Source organism: Peromyscus californicus, unplaced genomic scaffold, assembly GCF_007827085.1.
Source record: "Peromyscus californicus insignis strain IS unplaced genomic scaffold, ASM782708v3 Scaffold_6__1_contigs__length_162567912, whole genome shotgun sequence".
Taxonomy (NCBI): domain Eukaryota; kingdom Metazoa; phylum Chordata; class Mammalia; order Rodentia; family Cricetidae; genus Peromyscus; species Peromyscus californicus.
In genome coordinates this window covers 133,570,635-133,586,582 of record NW_026294584.1, presented here as the reverse complement: position 1 = coordinate 133,586,582, position 15,948 = coordinate 133,570,635, and the positions used below count along the sequence as shown (strand labels likewise).

Sequence of the window (15,948 nt, the reverse complement as noted above, 5' to 3'; positions counted from 1 at the left end):
TCCACCACCTCCACCACCACCACCACCACCGCCCCCACCATCACAGCTTAAGGAACACTGTAGAAGGGAGGAAGAGTGAATTTGAGAGTCAGAGAAGGAGGAGTGCTGTGACCTACCCTCTTGTGGACATGACAGGGCAGTAGCACGACGAACTCACGCAGCTGTCCTCACCTGCACAAGAACAGGCAATTACCAGGCAGATGGTTCACAGGCCCCTTGCCTCACCAAGGAACTGTCAGCAGTTAATAGCTGCCAGGAGAAGGAGAATTATTCTTGTTTAAGAGTGTGAGCATTGGTAAGTTTTCCATGTTCCAGTGGGTGGACCCACGCTCCTACACGTGTAGGCAGTACTGACTGGACTCTGGTGTATAAATAAAAAACATGAAGTTGGGAGGGAGATGTGTTGGGGGAATATGGGAGAGCTGGAAGGGTATTTCATTGTTTATATGTATGAAATTCTCAAAAATTAAAATTATAAAACTATAAAGACAAATAGAAGCTCACATAACTTTTAAGTTTAAAAAATTGAAAGCCATGATCTCTTTATCCAGAAGTTAGGAAATTCTCCAGAGAACAGTGACCAGTTTCTTTCTTGACTAAAAGCCAGAAATGTCCTTGGGACTCTCGCTAGCTCTACCCTTGCTGGAAGCCAATGATTCTGCAAGTGTTTGGGGGGACTCTGATCTCTAACTGGTTCCTCGATGACTCCACGGTTACCTCAAACTTTAGGGAGGCAGAATGTAAAAGTAGCAATGAAGGCCTGTTAAGAGAAAACTCATCCTGGTCAAGAGAGTAAATCTCTGGCCGGGGTGGAGATTGGTTCCAATGTCCTGGCCGAGGGACCACCCCCGGAGGCAGGCTCACCTTAACCCATGCTAATGAAATCCATGGAATAATGAATTCCTTGTACTGGAGGCCAAACTCAGGTGCGCTGAGTCAACCATTACTAAACAGGTACCCCTGCCTAGTGCAGTTTCTTGCTACAAGATAGGCTAGAAAAGTAGTGCCATCTTAATTAGTGTGAAGAAAAAGAATGCTCAAAAATGAGAGGAGGGATTTGTAAGAAACATTTACTCTGAGTCCTTCCTATCAAATACTATATTACTTGTGTTTTATGATAAGGAATTCAGATTTTTTTTTATCTTCCCCAACTTGTAAAAGTTTTATACAAATGTTTTCATTCCACACACACACCCATACAACCTTTGTTCACACAAAAGCCCTGCTACATTCTTGATTAAAATGACTGACCCCCTCCCCAGTTCATTTCCTGTGCATCCCTTCCTTTAAGACAGCCCCCACTCCCCCTGAGGTCAGACTCCAGACAGTGGGACAAGATACAGTCAGCACCTGCATGAGAATGAACACCAAGGGCCCCTCCTGTCTCTCTGTGTTTTGCTTTTCAGAGCTCACCCTCTTGACCAGGAGTAAAGTATTGCCTTGTCCAGACACTTGAAAACATAAAGAGAAGTTAGCAACCCCCCAAAAAGATTCTCCATAAGATCCCTGTTCCTAACAGGCCCACGTATATGGGCAGAGCGTACAGTATTAAGACAGTGATGGAATTCCAGCTCTACCTGAGTGTTTTGAAAACGGAGCTGCCTTTGCAGCAGCTTCCACCAACCACACGCCAGCCCCTCTCAGCTGGCACCATTGGAAGCCTGGCAGTCACTTTCAGGACGGCCACTCTGCCAATTATTTTTCCTGAGTCTGGCAGGCTCCAGTGCCAAGTGCAGGATGTCAGGAGGCTCTTATCCCTGGAGCTTATTTTTGGTGACTCCTTTGTGCTATCCTTGTGGAGACCTAGGCCTTGGTGGCTTCCCCAGAGCACCTGTTGCTCATTAGTTTGAGGAGCACCTAATTGTTTGTCATTGCAGAAAATAACACGGGAACAAAGAAGGTCTTCGTGGGGATGTCCTTGTCCTTGGCCATCCAGGCAGCTCCTAAGGGTTGAGATTTTTTTTTCTGTCTTATCTCACATGGTTTGGTCAGTGAATGATGCACTTGGACACATGATCATTGGGTATACTCAAGAGAGACAAGGAGCCCTGAGGTCATCAGTTATCAGCCAGGTCTAGATCTGGTTCAAAGATTGGGGAAGGACACACTTGTGTAAGGGGTTTCATTGATTTGACTCCTGCCAGAGTAAACTAAGGCGTGAGTGAGCCAAGCATGCCTTAGCAGCTGTCTCAATGGTGAGTTGCTCCCAACCCTCTAAACCTTTTGGAAATTTGGCATCTTTCTCAAGGTCTGAGTGTCCTGGGAGCCCATGACACAAGCAGAAAGGAGCCAATGCTTCTGGGCACAGTGGAAGCGCTGTGACCTGCAGGGACCACTTGCCTTAGGCAGACACTACGTTTCTTCTCGTGCTTATTGAAGGTGCTGAGTGTCATTGGATGTGCTCGGCCCATTCCTGGCCTTGGCTGGAGCATGGGAAGTGGGAACCAGACTAGTGAGGGACCTCATCCAGGAGCCGTAGAGGTGGGATTCAGCACTTTCCTGGCCAGGCCACAGGAGATAGTGCATCACTGGCCAACACTTGTCTGTTAGTACCTTCTTGGCCTCTGCTTCACCCCTTAGCATGTGACTGCTATAACTCAGACAACTTTTCAAGGAGTCAGCCCATATCCTATCCCTTCCTGGAGTCTGGGCTGAGATGTGAAGTATCCAGACTTGGGAGTCTTTCAAATAACACTCGCTCAGCTTGCAGTCTACTGTGGCCTTTGGGGTACCCCTCATTGATCTCACATGAAGCCATATTTATTAGCTATATTTCCTTTACCAGGGGTACTAGCCTATGAGTTTTCATTAAGTTTAAATCCTAGATTATCTTTCTAACTAGAAAAACATTCCCTGTCCTCAGAGGATGTGAGTTACCAATTCTCTCTAGCCATGCCTCCTTTCAGCCCCTTTACAGTAGTAAATGGATTCTCCTTTGCCTCTCTATCTTGAGAAATCATTCCTCCTGTATCTTCCTCTGAAGCTACTTCTGGGAAGGTTTCTTAAGACCGCCTACAAATCAGACGGGACTCTGACTACAGCCAAGTGCCCTTCATGTGTCTGATTGCCATCCTGGTGGCCTGAGATAAGAAGTGTTTCCTTCCCAAAGTGGAGTGGTCTCTTTGGTCTGATGGGAAGAAAGGGTTACTGAGTGAGTATAGAAGGGACTTCAGAGTCCTCTCTGTGTGCCACTTGCTCCTGAACAACCCAAGAAATAAGGACTCCTCAGTAGATCCCCATTCAAGAGACTCTAGCCAGCCACAAAGCCTACTGCTGTATCCCCACACCCTGTCAGGATGGTGGCTCTGTATCTGATTCTCAGGGCTCTCTGGAATCTTGTTATCTTCCTCTCTTAAAATCTCTAATGCCTGGCTTGTCATGCTTCCAGCCAAGCAGGACATTGGAACCAAGCCCTGAGGAATCAGGGACACAGCTTTTAATCCAGGTTATATACAGTGGGTGCTCCTAGCCAAGAACACCTCCTACAACATGTTTGAGTTTTCTATCCCTCCTGCATTAAAAACAGACCCTTACTAAAGTGTTCTAAGCTGGAGGGGGTGGGGCTAAGGAGAAGAAAGTCTTAGACATCTGCTCCCTTCATGGAACTCTATTTTGTGAACATCCCTTACTCCGGTAAGTCTGTTGCTTTCTTCCATACACGCTGTGAACAAAATCGAGCTTAGATCTGGAATGTTGTTTGACCAACTTGCAAACTGGCATCTCGTTGTTTGGGATTCAGGGATCTAGATTTCAGTGGAAAGAATTTTCCCTTGTGGACCCACTCTGCTCATCCTGGAGCTTTTGTCCAAGACTCGGGCATGTGAGTGCAACACACAATGTCTCAGGGCACATGAGTGCAACACACAGAGACTCAGGGCATGTGAGTGCAACACACGGAAACTCAGGGCATGTGAGTGCAACACACAGAGACTCAGGGCACATGAGTGCAACACACAGAGACTCAGGGCACGTGAGTGCAACACACAGAGACTCAGGGCACGTGAATGCAACACACAGAGACTCAGGGCATGTGACTCAGGGCACGTGAGTACAACACACAGAGACTCAGGGCACGTGAGTACAACACACAGAGACTCAGGGCACGTGAGTGCAACACACGGAGACTCGGGGCACGTGAGTGCAACACACGGAGACTCGGGGCACGTGAGTGCAACACACGGAGACTTGGGGCACGTGAGTGCAACACACGGAGACTCGGGGCACGTGAGTGCAACACACAGTGACTCAGGGCACGTGAGTGCAATACACAGAGACTCAGGGCACATGAGTGCAACACGCACACACACACACACACACACACACACACACACACACACACACAATACACACACTCAGATTGCCCAGCAGAGGGAAGGAACTGGAAGACTCTAGATCTGATCTGCCCAAGGCTGCCAAACTTCTTTTTTCTTTTGGGGGTATATGAGTTGGCATTTTGTAAATGTTATGTAAATGTTCTTTTAGCCAGAACCCTCATAAAGTTTTATCCCAAGGCACCCCAAGAAGTGTATAGCTCAGAGCCTAGGGCATTCAGCCATGGCCAGGCTGTCAGAGCTGTCCCTGCCCCTGAGGATTTCCATGGGAGAGACTTTGAAAACTCTTTACCCAGACCATGACCCCTGTGGCCCTGGCTCTGCCTAGCCTTGAGCTTCTGCAAAGCTAAGCCTCCAGCTACACCTGGTCCTTGCTTTCCCGACTAGTTCCCTGGTACATGAGTCACTTAAGGGGGCTGTTACTCGAGATCTAAAGTTGCCCTGGCCATCACCTGGCTGGTTGTGATAGTGGACCCAATTCTAATACAGGGCGGGCTTCTTCCATAACCCCGGACTTGGGAATGTGGCCACATCATTCAGCACACTTTGCTGACAGTGATTGCTGACAGTTATAGCCTTTCTAGGTATGAAGGACTTGCTCAATCTTTTCTCCCCGTTTCTCTCCATTGATACCAAATACCTAGAATTATGAGCCATCCCTAATCAGGTATCCTCTGGCTAAGCCATTCCTTTCACTCCTGTCCTGCTGAGACCACCCACACACCCACCTATCCCAGGGGTCTGCAAACATTGCCTAGAAAGGGCCAGATGGTAACAGCCCGAGAGCTATACAGCATCTGCCCTCACTGCTCAGGCCTGTCTGTACCAAGAGCCTGACAGTGTGTAAATGAGAGTGTCGAAGTGCATTTCGGTTAAACTTCATTTGCAAGCAGGTGGCCTACCTACCCATGCCCTGAACCCTCGGCTTTGTGTCTGATTGCCCCCTTCCCTATCTGGCTCTCCCCAGTGCACTGCCGCCCCCCCCAAGTCCCTCAGGGGGCAGAGGCTTCCCTCTACTGGGGGTGTGGGAGGGAGTTGGTCTTTCTACCTTCAGATTATGCCTCCTTACCTTTGTCATATGTGTCATCAGACTCGGCACCCTCTCCTTGTCACCACCCTCTGCTCCCCTGCGAGTCCCCCTTCCTTGTCCAGGAAGGCACAGGCCACTCTGGTTCTTCTTACTACTCACTTGCCGTCCTGCCTCTCCCTTCTCAACTGTTTTCCGCAGGGATCCTGACCCCACTCCTATCTCAACTGCCCCTCCTCTGTCTATAGCTAGTTTCTCTGTCATGACTGATAAAATGCCCTCCCTTGTCAAAGTGTCGCATCGCAGGCTGCTCCTAACCTCACCGTCTCTCTCCAACTTCCCCCCTCAAAGGCCGTGACTCCCATAGTTCTTTCGCCCTGCGACCTTCTGTGTGGACCCTTCCCTTCTCCAGCCTGTCCTTTTCACCTGCCAATCAGTTTAGGGCCACTCCCCATCATCACAGCCACACTAGCATGGACCCTTGGCTTTCACGCTCCTGTCTTTGCTTGACTTGTTCACCAGGAGAAAAACACCTACCCAGATCCCATCCAACACATGGAAATTTTGGTACCTGAACACAGAAATCCATAAAGCTGAAGACAGCTCTGCTTCCCACTCATGATCACCAGTGTCAAATTGGCCTTCGGTGATACCCAGCAATCCTTCCTCATGTCCCCACTCCTGCTCCATCCCCTCTTCACTTTCCTGGGTGACTCTTCTGTAGCTTCACTACCCTCTTCAAACTCTTCCAGAATGTCCCTCCCTTCAGATTTCCATCTGGTACCCTGGGAAAGACTTTCCCCAAGGAAAAATGCAAACAGAAGAGGCTTTCCTGTGTCTCCATTCCACATCTATGACCTTATAATGTACCTCTCTAGGTCTCTGAGAGAAAAATGAGCACCCAGCTGGGCTTCTCCTTTCTCTCCACCAGAAGGTGTGTTGACTTTTGTTCAACTGAACTTTGCCCCATATAAAGCCAGCATCCTCAGGGTGCCACAAAACCCCCCCACACACACACTTCCTGCCTTCTGAAGGATGTGAGTCCTCTGCATTCTGCATCACCAGCTTTTTCATAAGGTGACTCCCATCTCACCCAGAACTCTTATGCCACACCCACTTTTGTTTTTCTCTGCTCATAATTGCAGGAAGTTTTAAAGAGTTGCTGTACACTAACCTTTAGTCAAATGCAGCCACAGCAGCCGAAACTGAGGGGCACTGTACATGTTTCAAAAATTGAGTATTGTAGATGTAACCAAAGGTCTTATTAAATAAGAAACACAGAGCCGATTCAGAGAAGAAAGCCAAGAGGTCAGAGCTAAGAGCCTCACCCTTCCTGCTTCAGCGATCCTCTTCAGCCAAGAGAGCTCTCCGAAAAAAAAGGGGCCTACTTCCTGTGTGTATGTCTTTATATACTCTAGATGTTCTGCCTTCTCATTGGTTGTAAACCCAAACATGTGACTGCCTCATCACTGCCTGTATGTACCGCCCTCCAGGTCCTTAAAGGCGTGCGCCACCCACCGCTGCCACGCACTAGCTATGGCTCTAATAGCTCTGACCCCCAGGCAACTTTATTTATTAACATACAATTAAATCACATTTCAGTACAAGTAAAATACCACCACAGAGTATAACACAAAGGATGACAAATATCTCCTTGTTCTTCCTTCACATTGGAATGCTGTATTTTGATGGTGTTGGTCTGGATAAAATGTGTCTCCATAGTTAATTTCACCTTCCTTTACCTTATTAGCATGGTTGCTGGAGAGGCTGCTCGCTTGGCTCGCGTTTGGGCTTGCCTGTGTTTCTTTCAGGCAGGGATTGCTATTCTCACTGGCTCCAGCTTTTGCCACTCTTTCCCGGACCTCTCTACGAGGTCTTTCCCCCTTATTCCCAAATCAGATGTGTTCTAGGTCTCAGTGGCCTTGGATGTGCTAAATGAAGTGGTTAGTTTCCCATATGTATCTTCAGCTCTGGACAGTTGATCATGGCCATCTCTCTTTACAGTCTCCATGGAGTGTCAAGTCTCCTGCCCACAATCCACTCCTCATCGGTCTCCTTCTTTGATTTGTTCTGATTGCCTCCATAGTATGGGAGGACCCTGTGACCCAGTCCTCTCCCATTCAGCTTCCAAACAGACCTCATATTGTCCAACTCCAAATACGCCCTGTACAGAAAACAGTTTTGTCTATTCTAGACCTCCTTCTGACCTCCAGACATATTGACACCAGCTCAGAAAAACCATCCGACATCCAACAGTCAGCCCAGACTTGGAGAAGGTGGCAGTAGAATGTGGATGCCTATACCACCGTATCCCATCGTTCTTATTGCTCCAACCTAGACTGTTGGAGTCCCATCTCAATCCTGTCACTTCACACTTACCAGCTAGTCCAACAGTCATTCCTGCTAGCTCTATCTTAAAAATAAATCCAGTATCTGATGCTCACAATCTCCCAAATTACCACCTGGCCCGAGCCCCAGCCTTTCTCCCTGGGCCACTGTGGTAGCCTGCTCTGTCCCTGCCCACGGCTAGCACCATTGGGCTTAGACTTCACTCAGACTGTGTCCATTTTCTGCCCAAGGTTTCTGTGGGGCCCCTCCTTCCTATCCAATTTCATCTTCCCTCAATCTTCTCTGCATTAGTTGTACTGACAGTGTTGGCCCCTAACATCTCACGTTGCATCTCCCAGGATCACTGTCCCAACTACTTCTCTGCCTGGAGTGGTCCCCAGACAGCTGCAGAGGCCACACACTCTCTGTGCCTCTTCTAAAGTGTCACCAGAGCAGAGTTGCTTTCTGAGCTACCTCCTATTCAAAGGCTGGTCCCTTCCTCTTGTCACTGCAGGCCCCTCCTCTTTCCAAGTATCACACTCTGTGAGGTCTAGTGACTGACAGCTCAGATCCTGACTGCCCCTAGAGATGTGAACTCCCTCAAGGGTCAGAATATGTCTCTTCTGCTCCAGCCTAAGTATCTAGCACAGTACCTGCACACAGTAGGTTCTGTGTTTGGAGGAGATGCACAATCACAGACACACTGTTGGAGCGGAAATCTGTGCATTTCAGTGTCGTGCTTTCACATGTTGGTGGGTCCGGCTTGAAGCTCTCCCACTTCAGCCATTCATCCATTTGTTCAACATGTGGCTCCTGGGTGGTGGTCTCCCGCACAAGTGAGGTGGATTTCTAAGGTTGTTTGTTCTCTGGAACAAATCACACTGAGACGGTCATCAGGATGGAGGAGTAGGCAGGGAGCATGTGGCTCCAAGGTGGTCATCAGGATGGAGGAGTAGGCAGGGAGCACGTGGCTCCAAGGTGGTCATAAGGATGGAGGAGTAGTCCGGGAGCACGTGGCTCCAAGGTGGTCATCAGGATGGAGGCGTAGGCCGGGAGCACGTGGCTCCAAGGTGGTCATCAGGATGGAGGCGTAGGCAGGGAGCACATGGCTCCAAGGTGGTCATCAGGATGGAGGTGGAGGCCAGGAGCACGTGGCTCCAAGGTGGTCATCAGGATGGAGGCGTAGGCCAGGAGCACATGGCTCCTGCCACTCATGGCAGGGAAGCTGGATTCCACAGCAGTGATGACAGCACCCAAGAGAGAGAGTGGACTTCCCTGCTTTGTCCCTGCTCCTGGACAGTGGTGCCAGGACCCTAGCTCGCCCAGACCAAGTACACCAACACACTGACAGCAAAAGGCTGTCCCGTGCCTCACTCAGCACTCTCCGTGGAAAGTGTCCCCTCCCCGTGTGCGTGATACACCCGCTGAGGGAATATCAACTTGTCCCCTTTCACGGGCCTCCAGTGGCCACACCTGCGAGACTCCAGCAGTCTAGGCTGTGTTCTTGGTTTGGAGCCCAGCTGAGCAAGCAGCTGGGGTCCTGATGGCTCCTCTCTCCCCTCTCTTCTAGGCTTTTTAGTGCAATTTTAGAACAAGCAACCAAAGCTGACGGGGCCAATGCTCTCGGAGGGAAAGGAGCTGGATTCGATGTGAAGGCGCTGAGGGCTTTCCGCGTGCTTCGTCCCCTGCGGCTGGTGTCTGGAGTCCCAAGTAAGTGAAGCCCCGTTCCTGGCGACAGTGTTCTTTTCGTAACTGCCCGCTTCCCTCTGCTGAACTGCCAGGAGCACTTTGCGGAGGAACCTGGTTTCTATGAGTGGAAAGTTTTCTTATAGACAAATCTCTGATTTAAAGTTGGGTTTCTGGTACAAATGCACCAAACACATGAGGCCCAGCTTCTGTAGAAACCCAGAGAGTATTTCCAGTCATCACATAGTCAAAGGAAGACAGCCCACATAGAGACAGCGCCCCTCAGGCTATATGCGTCTTGCATGCCAAGATAAGAAGGAACACATTTACAACAGAGGAACCTGGGCCACAGAAGGCTAACCCCTAGACTGCCTTAGCTCCTGAGATTAATTCTGCTCTCTGTATTTTCCCCAAAGAATGTCAAGAAAGCATCACTGGACATTCTGAGAGCTCAGTCCCCAGCCATTTCCTCTTTTCACACCCATGGGGCATCCTGAGCTGCACACAGAGACCTGATATCTGCCATCTAGAAAATGGTTTCTGCCAGGGTATGAGGCCAAGCTCTCAGAACTGGGTATGGGGAGACTTGTTGCCCTCCAGGATATCAGCCACATGGACACTCCCTCTCTCCTCATGTAGAGGCTCTGAGCTCAGGAGCTTTGGGTACCTCTTGGCTGCAGCAAACCCCAAGCAACCTGTTCTTGGGGAAGCAACCTCTATACTGTAGAGTATATAAGGTTCTTCTTTCTCATCCTGTTCAATCTGTAAATCTGCGAAGAAATCTGGGCTTGTTGGCTGAGATTGTATGTCTTGGGTCAGTACATCAACCTGTGATTTAGGTGGCCACATGGCCAGAGGCAGGGAAACAGACTGTCCTTTGATAAATAGCCCCTCTTATCTGCTCTGTGCTGAGCACCTGAGTGCATTCTTGCTGCTTGATAGCATCTTAAATTCATAAAGCCCCAGGATGTTGCCTGGTGGTTCTCCTCTTTCTGTATGTATATAGAATGAGCGGGGGTGGGGGGGGGGTGGGGAGGGGACTTAATTAACTAGCAGCAGAGTCGGGGCTAGACCTGGTCTCCCAGCTGCCCTTTCTGCCTTACCACACCATCTTTAAAGAATTAAGGCTATCATTCTTGGTTGTCTTCGATGTTTGCATGTGTCTCCTGTCTCTTCAACTGCAGTAAAGGCCCTTGAAGCACAGAGTTGTGCCCTTTATACTACCTTATCTCTGTTCAGTGGTTAGACATATATCTAGCCCAGGTGGGGAAACTTGCAGAATAGGTGAAAGCAGGAGGTGGTGCCTTGGTTAGGGTTTCTATTGCTGTGACAAAAAACAAACAAACAAACAAACAAACAAACCACCATGACCAAAAGCAACTTGTGGAGGAAAAGGTTTATTTTAACTTACAACTCTCAGGTCACACTCCATTGCTGACAGAAGTCATGACAGGAACTAAAGACAGGAATCTAGGGGCAGGAACTGAAGCAGAAGCCACAGGGAATACTGCTTCCTGGCTTGCTGCTCATGGCATGCTCAACCCACTCTCTTATACAACTCAGGACCACTTACCCAGGGGTGGCACACCCCCATGGGCCTGTCCCCATCAACCATTAATCATGAAACTGCACTGCAGACTGGCCTGTGGGCAATCTGATGGAAACATTGTCTCTATTGGGGTTTTCCTTCCCAGATGACTGTATCTTGTATCAAGGTGGTAAACCAGAGGAGGACAGTGGTTGTTCGCTTTGCTCAGGGGACTCCCTGGGCAGAGGTTATCGAGCATCTCAGACTGAAAAGCAACACGGAGCTAAGCCTCCTAAGTGCAGTTTAAACTATCATTGTCTACTCAGCCACAACCATTTCACATGCTGTGCTTACCAGTCCCACAGCCCTGTGAGTCAGCCTCTTCCAGACCTTACCTTATGGGAGAAGTTGCTGGCCAAGATGCAGGCGTGAATCTCTGCTAAGTATGTTCTCAAAGGTTTTGTAGTAGGAAAAAAATACTCATTAAAAATGATATGTAGAATAAAAACAAGACATCCCAAAAACTGTTTAGGTAAGGAGTAAGGAGTGCCATGATGAGTAAGCTTTGGTGATGCCATACATCCAAGAGTAGGGACTGAGGATCAGAAAGCCTTCCTAGAGGAAGTAGAATTTTGGAATGAATCTCAGTGGACAAACAAGGAAGGACATTAAAAAAGAAAGGACAGTATAGTCCTGGAGATGTACACAGGAGGAATTAAGAGCTGATTATAGCAAAATAAAACAAACAGATAGACTCCCAATGGCAATGAAATTCTATGTCATTGAAAGTGCTGAGAGCTGCTGGTAGTAATGGCTTTACCAGAGGCCGTGGGAGTATACAGCAGGTGACAACTAGTATTTAACAGGTCAGCCCACCCGATGAATAACTCTCTGTTGGGGAGCCCCACTAGGCAAAGTCTGTGGGGTCACTGGCTGTAGAAACAGGTTGTTTTCTGTCTGTAACTTTCTCATGTGCCACCACTCACCTACCTAAAAAGAACAGCTGTGGGGTTCTTTCCACAGTCCATTGGTAGTGTGCTTTATATCTTTGGACACACATACTGCTGTGGATGGTCAGGAAGATGATTTCTGTTTAAGCTGTATAATTCTAATAATATTAGAATATTTTTCATAACTGACACAGGAAAGTAACAGTATTCTCAGTCACAAAGACAGATAATTTTGGACTTTAGAACAAATTCAAAACAGACTAGCTGCCCCTGCAGAGCATACACAAAGATAAATTCCAGGTGTTTGTTGCTCAATCACAGTCAGAACTGAAGCAACTTTGGTAGACATAACTCCCTGCAGTAATTCCCTCTCTGCATGTACTCCAACCACTCAAGGTTCATCCAACTAATTGCTATTGTTAAGTTCTGAATTTCAGTGATACTTTCTGTCTGGGAAAGAACTATATGCAGTTGCTCTTGGGCCTGTGGGGGATGGGCCATAACAGTGAGGTGCACACAGCAGGGCAAAATCTCAGTTTGTGACCAGAAAGTGAGAGAAAGACTGGAGTCTCACAATCCCCCTCAAAGTAACAACACTCCAGTGACCCCAAGACTTGCACTAGGTCCCGCCTCTGAAGCTTCCACCGCCTCTCAATGCCATCCCCGGGACCACACCTTTAATGCATGGACCTTTGGGATGTAGTCAAGATCCAGAATGTACCAGCTTTTCTGAAATACAGATTATAGTCAATGAAACTAGTAGATCTTACATGTACAGTTGCAAATGGAATACTCTTAAAATTTTATGATAGCATAATTTCATTACAACCTTCTGTCCTGTTGGTGTACATATTTTATAGTCATGCCCCATGTTACTGTTTCACAATAAACAATCAGATGGCTTAAGTAAATTACAGAAGAAACTGAAACACAGACTTTTATGTGCCTGTTCACCTGCCAGTTCTGGGTCTCTGCTGTATAAGTGGGTTGTGACGTCTTTAGACACTGTTTTCTGCTCCACCCTCACTCTTATTTTGGAACTCCAAGTGCACACGTTTAGCCAACACAGATTATTCCGTTTTTCCTTAAAGATTTGTTCTTTTTTTTCCCAACTTCTTTTTTGGTCTATGTTCCACAGCTTGGATAGTTTCTTTTATCATTCCAGTTCACTTGCTTTTGTTTGTTAGTTTTTCTTCTTCTGCTGTCTCTATCCTCCTTGAGCTTATTCAGTGAGTTTTTTATTTTAGTCTTTAGTTCAGTTGATTTTTAATTATAGAATTTTAATTTGGTTCCCTGTAGTTGGAAGATTTCCTGTGTCCCGGCCTGCCGGCAGTCGGGACAAATCCCTCCCACTCACTTTCGCCCAAGTAAACACACAGAGGCTTATATTAATTATAACTGCATGGCCATGGCTCAAGCTTTTGCTAGCTAGCTCTGTATCTTAAATTAGCCCATAACTATTAATCTATGTATCGCCACATGTTCTGTGGCTTTACCTGCGTCCCATTACATGTTGCTCCTTGGGCGGCTTGCTGGCATCTCCTGACTCAGCTTTTCTCTTCCCAGAATTCTCCTTGTCTGTTTATCCTGCCTATACTTCCTGCCTGGGTACTGGCCAATCAGTATTTTATTAAACCAGTGTACAAAAGCATTATTCCACAGCATTTCCCCTTTTCTGTTTAATTAAAAAGGAAAGTTTTAACTTTAACATAGTAAAATTATATATAACAAAACAGTTATCAAGCAAGAATTACAGTTACAATATCTAGTCTATATTTGTAAAATTCAAGGAAATATTCTATTTACCCTATAAGGTTTTATATCTAACTTACCTTTTATCATAACTAAGGAAAACCATAATTATAACTATCTAGTCTTTAACTACATCAAAGACATCAGAAGGATATAATATTACCTAAGTAAACAGGAAGTCCATTGTAAGCAACTTTCAAAAATCTAGAATGACAGAGACAGCTGCCTGCTTGCCTGGACAGTCACCCAAAGTTCTTCTGCAATGTTGGAGCATCCATCTTCAGCCCATAGGCCTAGAGTCTCTTAGTCACTTCTCTCTGTGTCCTGTAGAATGTCTGACTGTTTCTTCTGAGAAGCAGGAATCTAAAGGACCATTTTTGCCTTGCAAAGTTCAGTGATCACCTTCCTATGGGTCCTACATGTCTAGTCGATGCAACATTTTGTCAAGCAGTCCAGGCAAGAACAGTTTCTTGCCCAAATGTCTATTTTTGCCAAGAAGAAGATAAACTTCATATGAAGTGTCTTCAATGCCCATCCTCCTCTCTGAAGTAAATCAGTGCTGTCAGGAGCAGACGTGTCTCATTGTCCAGAAAGTTTAAGTTTTTAAAACATTTTAAATGTCATATTCTGTAGATCTTTGAAGTGTTTGAAGATTATCTACCTAATTGAATTATACCTATGTATACCTAGAAAACTTAACTAACATGACTATAAGTTTGACTATCATAGATGTCTAATTATTAATCTGTATTTCTTAATTATACATTGTAATTTTAATGAGATGCACAAACATAATACCTTAAACAAGAGTAGAAATATACATACAGTATAACAAAAATAACTTTAAATTTGTATTAGTAAACTAAAATCCATAGCAATGTAAAATATTTTAAGCAACTTGTTGCTCTTTAAAAGTAGATTCAATAATCTACCCTTTTATCCTGTCATATCTATATCTTTTATTTTTATATCATACCTTCTTTCTTTTTTTAGAAAGAGATTGACTATGACCAATAACAATTTGTAACCAACAACCTAAACATAGACAAACATCCATAATCTATTTTTGGGAATGTGGGCGTAGTGTTCTAGGCTACTTCCTGCTGATAGTGGGTAATCTTATGAGGATCCTGAGAAAATATGTCAAGTCCTGGGAAGACTGGCTATGACCTTTGTTGATAGGTAACACCTGTTAAGGTTCAGGAGGTCTGGATTGATCAAATCTGATCCATCTAAACCTGGAACAAATCCATAGCCTCTTGCTTCCTGTGGAAACAAAAGCAGAGCCTCCTTTCCAAAGCAACATATCCTTATATCCAAATTTTAAAGTCAAGATACCTTTAAAATATACATATTGGTTTAACTGAGCAGGCTTTACATTCAAATGTCTTTCTGCAGTTAAAAATATCAAGGACAACACAATCCAGATTCTCTGTGTAATATCCATCTTTAGTGGCTTATTTTTTATACTACCTTTACTGTCTCTTTAAAGACTTTATTTTTTAAAACGATTTCTTTATATAACTGTCTATATTCACTTTCTTCTCTCTTCCAAGCCTACATACATTTAAAGTCTTGTTCCAATCTGAATCTTCCTTACTGTGAATCTATTGCTTTAAACTGCAGCATCACTAGGACTGAAATGGCAGCCTGGGCTGCTGACTCCACCTACCTCAGCTTCCCAACATGGCAGAACTACGTTTACTGCCAGCTCTGGGAACCAGGCTCACTGCTGACTATGGGAATCAGTGGGTCTGTGCTTCCATCCAGCAGCATGCCCAGAAGCCTCTTTTTTTCCTGTACTAGGAAAAGCTAAATCTGTCAGGATGCAGTGCACTGTGTGGCTTGGAGATGCCACTGTGTACCGTGGCAGAAATCCACCATGCTGCACTCAAGCCCACACACCACTGTAAACCTGCCATACTGTAGCTCACAACTGACCTGAGAGACACAACTAGGAAGCTGTTTTTAGCTCCATTTTAGAATCTTTTTTTTAAAGCTTTCTCAGGTTTTAGGCCCTACGTTAGGTGTCATTATTTAATATAGTCCCCCAAATACCTATGGCATGCCTCTGTTCCCTCTTTAATACAATATACTTATTTCACTAGATATATTTTCTTATGTGTGTTTGAGTGTGCATGCATGTGTGTGTGCACATACATGCATGCATATAACAACTATCTAAAAATATTTGTCTGTTAAGTCTAACATCTAGACAGTCTTATTTTGTGTTGGATATATATCACATTTTCCCATTTCTTTGTGTACCTGGTGATTTTTATGAGCACTGGAATCATGGATAATATACTACAGAGACTATAATCTACCATCTTGCTAAGCTTTTTA

The 15,948-nt window shown here is 46.0% G+C and overlaps 1 protein-coding gene across 1 annotated transcript in view; it reads left to right on the top strand.

The window, feature by feature from the left end:
• The window catches only part of Cacna1c (calcium voltage-gated channel subunit alpha1 C), a 558,454-nt gene that overhangs the window by 357,427 nt on the left and 185,079 nt on the right, over positions 1–15,948 (top strand). Inside the window, exon 5 of the mRNA XM_052721999.1 lies at positions 9,257–9,396. Coding sequence (XP_052577959.1) covers positions 9,257–9,396 — 140 coding nt within the window. The remainder of the gene's footprint in view (positions 1–9,256; positions 9,397–15,948) is intronic.